Source organism: Rhinolophus hipposideros (genome assembly GCF_964194185.1).
Source record: "Rhinolophus hipposideros genome assembly, chromosome: 2".
NCBI classification, from domain to species: domain Eukaryota; kingdom Metazoa; phylum Chordata; class Mammalia; order Chiroptera; family Rhinolophidae; genus Rhinolophus; species Rhinolophus hipposideros.
Window position 1 is genome coordinate 48,808,337 of NC_138048.1, and position 12,177 is coordinate 48,820,513.

A 12,177-nucleotide genomic window follows, 5' to 3' on the forward strand; every position below is an offset into this window, starting at 1 on the left:
GGGTATGAAATGGCATCTCATTGTGATTCTGATTTGCATTTCCATAATGATTAGTGGTGTTGAGTATCTTTCCGTGGCTCATTGGCCGTTTTGTATATCTTCTTTGGACAAATGTCTGTTCAAGTTCTTTGGCCATTTTTAATCGTTTTTGTTGTTGTTGTTGTTGTTGCTCTTGTTGTTATTGAGTCATAGCAGTTTATATATTCTGGATATTTACCCCTGTCAAAGGAAAATTCTGAAAACTTTATTTGATATGAATATTTTACTGAGTGAGAAACAAACTGTTCAAGAACAAGGAGACTTCAAGTTGAAAGTGGTTAAAAACTTGCTTCCAGCGGTTACAGCTCAGTGTATTAAGTATGAATGAGGGAGTACCTTGTTTTCTATTGTAATTGGTCAGTAAAAACTTACGTTTCTTTTCATTGCATAAGCTTGCTTGTGTAGAGCTGATTGGCTGGAAAGCTATTAAGATTGCATTGACATAAAGAAAGCTGAAGTTTTGTTTAAGGTCGGAGTCAGCATTTTGGGAAAATCAGGACAATTTTAAGTTTTGCTCATGTGACTATGAGTGTTGGATCTAGGGGTATATTCAAACTGTGGCCTTTATTTTTTGTTCTTTTTAGTGCCTCTGATCACATACATGGTTCACAAATATATTCTCCCATTCTATGGATTGTTTTTTTCACTCTATTAATTGTGTTCTCTAATGCATAGAAGTTTTTAATTTTGATGTAGTCCAATTCATCTATTTTTACTTTTGCTTCTTGTGCTTTTGTTTTCATATCTAAGAAATTATTGCCAAATCCAATGTCATGAAGCTTTCCCCATGTTTTCTTCTGAGAGCTTTATGATTTTAGCTTTTACATTTTAGACTTTGATCCATTTTGAGTTAATTTTTGTATATGGTACTTCATCCTTTTGCATTTGGATATCCAGTTTTTCCAATACCATTTGTTGAAAAGACTATCTTCCATTTTTAACTATTTTTACGTATACAGTTCGTGGTTTACGTGGTATTAAGTACATTCACATTGTCGTGAATGGTTATCACCACTGTCATTCTCCAGAATTTTTTCATCATCCTACCAAAATTCTGTACCTATTAAACAATAACTTCTCATTCTCCTCTCCCCCAGTTCCTGGAAACCACTGTTCTACTTTCTGTGTCTATGAATTTGTCATATTTCAAGCTCTTAAGAACCACACAGCACATGGGAAATTGTGGGAGTACAGAGAAGGAACACATAGGCCCAGACTGGTGGGGGTGTTGGTGGGAGAGGATTCGCCTCAGGACAAGCTTTTGGAGGATGGTGTGGAAGCTGGGTAGGTACCAGCCAATCAAGGGGAGTGTGGGTGGAGTGGGTGGAGCCGTAGGCCCGCAGACTTGGTGAGAAGATGAAGAGGCTTATGAGCAGCACACGTGTTTTGGGCACTAGTAGTCACCATGCTGGGTCCCTGCTTGGTGGGACTAGCTGCTCACACAGGCGTAGGGATCACGGAATGATTTTCCAGCTATCTCTTTTTTGGAATTCACCCCTCCTTTCACTTTCCTTAGTCAGAGCTGACTCTTCTTTCTTTCCATCTTATTCCTCCTCTTTTTAAAAAATTGTAAACTTCTTATTGAAATATAACATATGCACAGCATAATCCATGAAGGTGTGTGATGAAATTTTCACAAAGTGAACACATCCAGGTATCCTGTACTCAAATGGAGTAACAGAACCCCAGCAACCCTAGAGATCCCTTCCAGAGACTACCCATAACCCTCCCTCAAGGCAACCACTACCCTGACTTCTTATAAAATAGATAATCTTTGCCATTTTTGCAACTTCAAATTGTACAGAATCTACTCTTTCATGTCTGGCTTCTTTGGCGCAACATTCCTCTTATTTTATTCTGGACAATTCTCATCCACGTTTGAATGTCAGAAAACGGTCATTGTGTAGTCCTCATCCCAGCCGGGATGATGGAGAGGAACTGGCTACACAAATATAAGGTGGCGTCACAATTCACAATAAACCGCAGGACAATAAGTTTCACTCGCCTGGCCCATGGGACTGCTGCTGGCAAATGGATGGTTTCCACTGAGGGCTGTAATGGTGGAGGGACAGCACTTGCCCTATGCTTTTCCTCTAATATTTCAAGGAGAGTGACACTTAGAATTGTTAAACATTCCCAGGAGGACCATAAATCTCATTTTAGCTACTTTAGATTGCAGAATGAAATGGCTTGTTTTCTTGGCAATTTTTATTTTCCCCTCTCTGTCCCTTGCCCTCTGGTTCTCTGGCTCACAGACGCATGGCTTCCTTCCTTCCTTCCTCTCCCAGAGTCCTTCCCCTTTTGGCTATTATATTTCTGCAGAGCTCAGCCCTTCTCCAGACCCAGGAGCTTTTAGCCAGTTGTGGACTGAGGAGATACAAGAGTTACAGTTTCTTGAAGATTAGCTGATTCACCCCACCCTTCATTTCTGGACTTTTAAAATATTGAGATATGATTTACATAACATACAAATCTTAGCATACAGCTCAAATAATTCAACTAAGTTAATTTTTAAATATGTAGACTGTCATGTAACCATTATTTAATCAAGATAGAATATTTCTGTATTGAGCACCAGAAGGTTTGTTCATACTTTTTCCCCTGTTGATCCCTCCTCCTCCCCCAACCCCTGCCACAAAAATAGTAACCCTTATTTTTCTTTTATCACCATATTGCCTGTTCTTGAGCTTGAGATAAATGGAATAATACATATGTACTTTTTTGTGTGTTTGGCTTCTTTGGCTCAACATCATGGTTTTGAGATTCATCTATGTTGTTGCGTGTATCTGTAGTTCTTTTTCTGTAGAATGTGTTATTTATTTATCTATTTTTCATTTCAAGGACATTTGTGTTGTTTCCAGTTTTGACGACTGATTTAGTTTGTTAGACACCAATCTCTGGAGGGTGAGGAAAGATAACAAAGTACCATAGATAGAGTGGCTTAAACAACAGAAATCGACTTTCTTATGATTGTGGAAGCTAGAAGTTCAAGATCAAGGTATCAGCAGGGTTAATTTCTTCTGAGGACCTTTCTTGTTTGCTTGTAGATAACTGACTTCTCTCTGTATCCTCACATGGCCTTCCCTTTGTGTGTGTGCCTAATGTCCTCTTTTTAGAAGGACAGCCGTCATATTGGATCAGGGCTCATCCTGATTACTTCATTTAACCTTAATTACCTCTTTAAAGGCTTTATCTCTAAATACAGTCACATTCTGAGGTACTGGGGTTTAGGATTTCAACATATGAACTTGGGGGTAGAGACACAATTCAGCCTACAACAGCTACTCTGAATAAAGCTGCTATGAGCCTGTTTGTACATGTTTTGCACATGTACCATTGTTGTTTGAAGCAATACACACTCCATCAGCAATGCAGGAGAGTACAATTGCTCTTCATCCTCACTGGCCACTTCATTTTGCAGATGAGAAACAGAGACCCAGAATGAGAAACAGGGAGGAGGTGAAAGGCTCACTTTCCCATATGCAGATCATGAGCTTGAGGTTGCAGAGCAGAGCATACATCGGAAGCCCTGTCCCCAACCTGCTTCAGGAATTTCTGAAACTCCCCAGCATATCACCTCATTCAATTTTTCAGTCATTCATCAAAAAGAGCACTGAGAACCACCTAAGACTCAGGTCCTGCGCTAGACTCTGAAGTTAGGTGGCAAATAAGAAAGCCATACAACTTAAATTCCAGTTGTAGCAACAGTCAATGAACACACACAACTAAGTAATTAAATGCAGAGTGTGATAAGTGCTAGGCAAGGAAAAAACAGAACTGAAGCTAGAGAATAAAGGGTTTTGGGGTGGAGAGGGTAAAATTTCCTTTTCATGGGTTGCTCTGAAAGGTTTGTCTGAGGGGGGACATATAGGAGAGCTCTAAAGGATTAGGAGGTGCCAGTCAGACCTAGGGACAGGGAAAGTATTGACACAGAGAAAATAAGAATACTAGTGCTGAAGTGAGAGCAGCTCCAGAGGGGGAGGGGGCAGGAAATGATGGTCTGTGTGACTGGATCTGAGTGGTGAACAAGGGCAGAGGAGAAACAGGAGATGAGATCTAGAGAGCCAGGCACACACCATGCAGGGCTCACAGGTCATGGGAAGGAGTATGGGTAGAGCGATGGGAAGCCATTGGAGGATTTCAGGGGAGCGACAACCAAGATCCAACAGACATTAACAAATGGATTGTAGGAGTTATGTGGAGGAAGAAGTAGGCAAATGCCTCAGATTTTACCCTTGCCTCGGGGAGACATATTAATGACTTAGATTTAGGAGGTGGCAGAAGAGATATGTTTTGGAAGTAGAACTGACAGGACATGGTGATGGGTTGGATGGGCCTGTTGAGAAGTGAGGTTGAGTCAAACATGGCTTCTAGGTTTTGAGCTTTGAACTTCTGGAGGGGGAGGAAAGATGTTTCAGTTATAACTACCAACCCCAGACTGTACACTTCCGTGTCCATCTGATTACTATATATCTGGAGCCTCAGGATATAGTAGGTATTCAATAAACATTGTTGAATGAATAACTGATTGCATGCATGAATGTTTTAGCACATGGAATGGGTTCAATAAAGTTTTTTTCTTTTAAAAATTTTTATTGAAATAAAATTCACACAAAATTAACCATTTTAAAATGTACAATTCAGTGGCATTTAGTACATTCACAGTGTTGTGCAACCCTCACTTATGTCTAGTTCCAAAATATTTTCATTACCCCCAAAGGAGATCTTGTACCCACTGAGCAGTCACTCTCATTCCTTTTTCCCCCCAACCCTAGGCAACCACTAAGTTGCTTTTCATCCATATGGATTTACCTATTTCTGGATATTTCCCGTAAATGTAATCATACAATGTCACATAAATGCCACAATCATACACATAAATGCCTTCTTTCTTAGCATAATATTTTAATAGCATAATATTTTAATAGCATAATATTTTCAAGGTTCATCCTCATTGTAGCATGTATTAGTAGTTCATCCTTTTTTATGGATGAATTAATATTCTGTTTCATGGACATACCACATTGTGTTTATCCATTCATCCCTCAATGGACATGAGTTGTTTCTATCTCTTAGCTAGTGTGAATAATGCTGCTATGAATATTGGTATACAAGTATTTGTTTGAATACCTGTTTTCAATTCTTTTGTGTATATGACCAGGAGTGGAATTGCTGGGTCATATGGTAATCTATATCTAACTTTTTGGGAAACTGCCAAACTGTTTTCCAACAGCTCAATGAAGTATTTTTTGAACGAAAAAAGAAAAGGTAGGTGGGAGACTGGGAGGCAGGCATCAAGGTTTTTACAAATATCCTTCACAAGTAGCGTTGGACTCTGCCATTTGCAGGCTGTGTGATCTGGGTCCAATTACCTAAGTTCCCTGGGCTGCCTCATCCTCAAAGTGGGGAAAAGAAAACTTACCTTTGTGAGCCGAATGAGATCTTGTTTCTAAAGCTCTAGGCACACAGTAAGCCCCCCCCCCCCAAGTTAATTTCAATTTCTTTCCCTTCCTCCCGGTATGCCACTCATGCTCCCACGTGGCCTTCGGGTCCAGTTCACACCTGCGGGTCCTCCAGCCCAGCCTCACTGCAAACTACAATTCCCAGGGAACACTTCTTCCTGGCCGCCTCTCCGCGCCTGGTGCGCATGCTTTGGCAGACGTGGCACCGGGAACTCGGAGGCGGGGAGCGGCTGGGAAGTGGCGGTGGCATTTGGACCCGGCGGAGCTGCGGGCGCGGGAGCCCGAGTGCAGCGCAGAGTCGGCTGTGGTGCGCGGCGGCGGGGATGGCGCGGGCCGGGCCGGCGTGGCTGCTGCTGCTGGCCATCTGGGTGAGGCTGGTGCGCGGCTCTGTGCCCGGCACGTGCGCCCCGGGTGCGGGTCCGTGCTCCCTGCTCCCGGCCCTTCTTGGACGTGCGGGAAGATGCCTCCGGCTACCAGGGTGGGGGCGTGCGTGCCCGGCTGGCAGGGGCCCGGTGGTCGCAGTGGAGGCAGCCCCTGTGCCCTCCCCGTGAAGCGCTCCGGGGCGCAGGGGCCGGAGGTCGCCCCGAGCTCTGGGCGATTTCTGGCAGGGTGCTGGCGACGCGGACACAACTTTGCGGGGGCGCGCGTCAGGGGGCGGCCGTCGGCTTCGGGCGGGACGCCCGCGGGTTGGGGGATGCGCCGCGCCCCAGGCTGCGGGCCCTGCACCTGTGTGAGTGCGCTGTGCTTTCCACCTGCGCTGCCGGAATCCTGCTTTTAGGGCCACCTCGTTTTTTGGTGTCCACCCTGGGCTGCCAGGACCCTGGCAGTCACCACCTGGGTCCCTGCCTGCAGGGACGGCGAGGCGGGCGGGGTGGGGTCGTGGCGGAGGAGTTCTGCTCCCACGCCCTCCCGGGGCTGGCTCCAGTCTCGGCCACTCTCGGACTTTGTGTTGCGGGGATCATTGACGTGCATCTGACTTAGTCTCCTCGTTCATGAAATGGGGACCGTAAAGATACCCCTCTCATAAGATTGTCTGGAGGGTCGGGTGAGTCATCGGAGGAGGAAGCGCTGTAAACTGCAAAATCATACAAGCGTGGAGGAGGGGTGGACCAGGGTGCTGGAGTGGGGGGGCTCTCCAAGAGGAGTTTGCTTGTTGTGTGTGTGTGTGTGTGTGTGTGTGTGTGTGTGTGTGTGTGTGTAAGGGGGTCGCTCCAGGGCATCCCTGGGAGAGGTCGGAATGGGTGTGTCCACAACACTCTGGCTGGGGGTGCGGGAGGGGGGGTTTCTGCCTGGTGTTGCTGTGGGTGTGTGATGGGATAATGTGGCCTCCTTCCACATCTTTACCTTAACTTCTAGTCTCCCTTATTTTAGGACCATCTTGGCTCCTATTATTCCTGAAGTTTCAGGGAACTTCCTGTTGCTGGCACCCTCTCCAACCCAGATTTTTCCGTTTTTCTTCTGGGTGTGGCAAGGATGCTGGGCAAACATGAGGAGAAAAGGTCCAGTGTGGGTCAAGTTGCTTTAACTACTTCCATCTTCCAATACCCTACCCCCTTGGGGTCACCTGTGAGGAGTGGCCCCTATTTTCTGGTTATCTGGGTAGGGGAAGCAAACCCTCTATCTCCCTAGATCTGACCGTTCTCCCTCTGGGAGAGAACCAGGTTGGAGTGGGGCAGTGTAGCTTCACCAGCATCCAGGGGTCTTTTTGACGATCTGCTTACATTCTGTTCACTGGGGCCAGTTGGCCAGGCAGGACTGCAGGCAGATGCAGAGAGAACCATCTCCAGCTTGATTTTTCTATCAGGTCTTTGCAATTGGGCTGTTTTAGGAGGCCCTGCTTTCCTCCTTTTTCCCCTTTCCCCTCCCTCCTGTGACTGTAAAGAGCTGGGGAATCTGACTGGAAAAAAGTTTCCTTCAGCAAACATTTATCAACCACATCGTTGGTCACTGGGTTGAATTTTGGGTGGAGAGCAAAATACACATTGTCTCTACCCTCCCGAGTTGTCCTGGGTGGGGCAAGGGAATCAGTCCTATGAGCAAATAAAGATAGAACAGCGAGTGCTAATACCTCAAGTGCTGGGAGGCTCCAGTGAAGGCCAGCCATACATTAATTCAGAGGGAAGATCAGCCATGGCTTTCCTTAGCCGGTGGGTTGACAGTCTGGAAGGAGTATGGGAATTAGCTCTTGAGACTTGCCCGGTGCCCTCTACCGGGAGGTGTGGAAGAGCTGGTGGCTTTGCCGAGAGCACTAGAACCTGGGAGTCCTCAGCAAGGAATTGACATTTTCTCCTTTCCCCAAGCCCTTTGCTTAGCAGGTGTGTGGCCAAGGTACAGGGTTGGTGGTGAGTGGCTGGTGGACACCGGGGTGGCCTTCTGTAAGTCCGAACTCTGTCCATCTGATACGGGCTCCCAGGTCCTGGGAGTGAGTTGAGTTGCTTTGTTCACTCAGTGTTTACTGAGGGCTGATTGTGCTCAGGCCTTGACCGGAGGGCCATAACGAAGTATAAAAGGGTCTACGGAGATTTGTGGACAGGGATGGATACCCACCATGTTTTTTAATAGCAAAAATATGGAAATGGCTTAAGTGCTCAACAGCAGCGGCATGGTTAAATGACTTCTGGCCCTGTCCATAGCTTGGAAAGTGATGTTTATAAAGAATGTTTATATTTACTAGAATGCTATGTTGGTTATCAAAATAGTTTGTGATACTCATGAAGAATATCTAAGGACATGGAAAAGTGCTCAAGTGTGATAGGGGGAGCAGGCTAAAGCCACATTTCAGGGTGGCTGAGGATTGCTACGAAAGTGAGGAGTCAGCAGTGCATCAAAATGTGAACAGGGATTCTTCTGGAAGGTGGAGCTGTGGATGACTTTTGCTTACTTCTTTGCTTAGGCTTTTCTGTTTTTTTCCAAGTTTTCTCCATGAATATATATTCATTTTTGATCAGGAAAGTTAATAAAGGCATCTTTTTAAGTAGGTTCCTTTGGGGGCTCTCAGCCTTCCAGAAGAATACCGGGGTGGAAAGAGTCACAGTCAGCACTTGGGACAAGTTGGTTCCAGACCTTTCAGGCTGCCCTCGGGGCCTGCAGCTGGGGGTGACCTCCTGTCTTGTCCCCACCCCTGCGCCTGACGGCCCTTCCTGCCGTCTAGCTCAGCTGTCCCTTCAGCTAACCTTTCCCCAGGGCCATCCATGCTGATTGTCCACAGTCTCCATCCTGTCTTCAAACCGGGAGAGGACCTGTGTCTGCCCCGGCCCAAGTGGGTCCAGCGTCGGGCCAAGGCCTGCAGCGGGGCTGTGACGAAGTTTTCACGGGTCCACAGACAAACTGGAAAAATAACAGTGCTGAATTCTTTTTTCGTGAATCCAAACACTTTCAGTTTAAAAACTTCATTTTTTTGACATGATGTTTCTATTTGGGGGGTGGTGGGGTGGTGGGGGTGGTTTTATAGTATCCTTTTGAAAAAAAGAAAGTGATGGTATATAGTGATTTTTCAAAAAATATTTTCTTGGTAAAATGTATTTTTAAATATATAGAACATTACACATATTTAAACATATATTAAAATATATTTAAAAAAATATATTTAAAAAATATATCCGGCCAATCTGTGTGATTCAAAAGTCTGAGAACTACTACTCTAACTCAGCTCTCATTTTATAAAAAAAAAGTGGGGCATTGAGAGGAAAGGGACTCACTTAAAGCCACCCAGTTCATAATTGCAGAGCTGGAAGTAGAGCCAGACTCCTGAATTGTAAGTCAGGGTTCTTCCCACCCCATCTCTGCATACCCCCCAGCCATCTCCTACCTGTTTCCCTCCTCCCAAAGCACCACTAGGGTCTTTGCCCCAATGGAGGCTTGAAGCTCAGAACCTGGTGGGATAGTGGGTGGGGGTGCAGGAAGCAAGAGATGTTCGCAGGAGTTCTCTCCTGCGGGGCTTTTAATCTATGCGTATTTAGGTTTTACACCATTATATAGGCTTTAATAGGCTTCTGTGGGCTGGCCTAGGGACCTAATTGCCATTTATAATGCTGTTTGGAACCTGGAGTGTACTTTTCCCACAGAAATAAACACATTACTGAGGAAGTTTTAAAACAGAACTGGCATATACTCGTAAGTTGGAGCAATGACTAAGTGCCGTATGAGTGGCAAGCACTGAGTGCTGTGGATTCTGGCGACGGCCAGGTTGTGGGACCCGATTCACGACTCCCAAGGAGGGCAGGCTCTGAGCTCTGTGGCAGTGGGGATCCTCCCTGTCCTGTCTGTTTGTGTCCCCAGCACTTAGCCTAGGACTTGGCATGCCGTCATCCCCAGTCTGTCTGATTGAAGGAATTTGTGTTGCAGGCAGAGAAAGGAAACCTCGCAGACAGAAATGTGGGCAATGAGAAGTGATGGGCCAGGCTGGCTGGAAGGAAGGATTTGAGTCTGGAAATGGGAGTATAAGACTAGAAAAGTGGATCATAAAGAAGCTTAAATGCTTGGCAAAGCTTATGGGACTTGATTTTGTAGGTAATAGAAAGACATGATGAAAGCTGCCCTTTTATTATCAAGATCAGTCAGACCACAGTGTGCGCGTAGGGTTTAGGTTGGAGTGGGAGAGACTGCATTAGTTCTCTCAGAACAACACTTTTGTCCTCTTCCTTTCCTCTCTGTTATCTACAAGATAAAGTCAAGTGTGATGCAGTGGACAGAACATGGGCTTTTAGCCAGCTAGGCACTCAGGAGCTGTGTGACCCGGGGCTCCACTTCAGTTTTCTTGTTTGTCTTTAAATGGTAATGATAATATCCATATTGCAGGGTTGAAAGAACCACGAATAATACAGGCAGCACCTAGCACAGTGCTTGGCACATGGGAGTGCCCAATACGTGGGAGCCACAGCAGTCATCTCAAGTTGCTGAAGAAGAGGTGCTGGGAAGCCAGTTAGGAGGAGGCGGAGGCAGTGAATGGCCAGATGGGGGTGTGAATAGAGGCTGTGAGACATGGATGGGGGGGCCCTGTGCTGCTTCGATTCTCCCCAGCACAGTTCTTTGAAGCTGGGCTCTTGCCTGGCTCCCTGCCCCTCCCGACTGGGCCCCTGTGCTACCTCTGGATGGGGCGGGGGGAGGGGGCGGAGGTGAATTGGGGCTAAGGATTTAAGTGCTGTTTTTCTTCCCTTTCTTCTGAAAGTGGATCCTCTCTTGAGAATGGCGATTCCAACCACACCGCCTCCCTGGAGGGATCGCCCCAGCATTGTGGTTTTGTTCCGTAGGGCTCTGGTGTCTGGCTTGGTCATTGTGGTAGGTTTTGGAGGTTGTCTAAGTGACAGTGGGCCAGTGAGTGATGCATCTGATGTAAGGAGAGCCTAAGTTCTCTTATATTACCCGGACTTTGATGGTTCCTTTGCTTTTCCACCCCTCTCCCCTTCTTTTTTTCACACCTGGCCACCTGGCGTCCTAGGTCCGAGTGGGAGAGAGGAGGAGCTCACCCATTCCCGGGCTGTTCTGTTCCTCCAGCGTGGCCCATCACGCACCACGGACTGGAGCCTGTGGCTGCCCATTTGATCTGTCGATGAGAATTGTGACCCACCTGGTACTTTTGTTGCAAAGTGTTTCCACATATTGCCCATCTGTGTAGTCGAGTCCCATGTTCACTGGGTGAGATAAGCTGATTAGGTACTGTTCCCCCTAGAGAAGAATGGGTGGGTGGGCAGAGGGGTGGGAGGAGGTAGACCATTAGACAAGAGTGGGGGTGTGGCCTGGAAGGAAAGGGGATGGGTTGGGACACAGTAATGGTTCTTAGAGGCTCACCTGAATGTTTAAGCGGCCAGGTTGGCAGGTACTATTTTCTGAAACAGTAACACCAGCCATTTTTATGGAGTGGCCGTGAAGCTTGCTGTTTAGCTCCCTGATGGTCTGAGCAGGGAAGCAGGGGCAGCCAGCTGGGGGTGCTCATCGTTCATCCTTCCCACCTTTCCCGTCACCCTGCCTGCCTAGCTCTCTTTTGCTTTTCCCTCTGATAGCTCTGCATCCAACAGGGTCTCTTCCCACAAACCAGTTTACAACCACTTCTAAATAATGAGCTTTGCAGTCATGCAGTAGGGGGTTAAACACTCAGTTGGAGTGTGGTTAGAATAGCCACTTGCTTTTTATTCCCCAAGGTTAAAAATACGGAGCCCCCAGTTTGATGTGCTTTCTTTTCCCAGATGGCCTGATGCTGAGCCTGTACCTGGCTTCAGAGTTTCCAACTCATGACAGCTGGCTGGGGAAGGGGTAGAGAATCCAACCCCCCAAAGAATCCTACCATTCTTCCAACCCCTTGGCATGAGCAGATGTCTTTAATTCATGAGCAGATCCTTTAATCCTTGCCTTGGAAGGTATTAATGGAGATCCAGGTCGAGGGCCCTACTCTGGGGCTTAAACATAAAGGTGATTTAGTATCTGAGCCGAGACGTGGGATTGGCTGGAAAGCTCTGCTCTTGGCCCAAGTAGGGCAGGTTCCCAAGGAGCAAGCAGGTTTGCTCTCACGAAGGGGTCTCACCTTACTGGGTCCTGGGCTGAGTGTTGTACATGCCCCTTATTTCAAAGAAACATGGGCCACGATCTGCATGCTCCACGTGCCACAGATGTTCATTCATTTCACAGATCTTTCTTTTATTTTTTTTTAAAACATTTCTTAAGAGTCTTTTATAAGCCAGAC

General features: G+C 46.6%; 1 protein-coding gene across 1 annotated transcript in view; it reads left to right on the top strand.

Moving 5' to 3' along the window:
• Positions 1–5,631: 5,631 nt before the first annotated feature.
• PDIA5 (protein disulfide isomerase family A member 5) overlaps positions 5,632–12,177 on the top strand; it is an 83,013-nt gene continuing 76,467 nt past the window's right edge. The window contains exon 1 of the mRNA XM_081072179.1: positions 5,632–5,869. Coding sequence (XP_080928305.1) covers positions 5,687–5,869 — 183 coding nt within the window. The 5' untranslated portion in view covers positions 5,632–5,686. The remainder of the gene's footprint in view (positions 5,870–12,177) is intronic.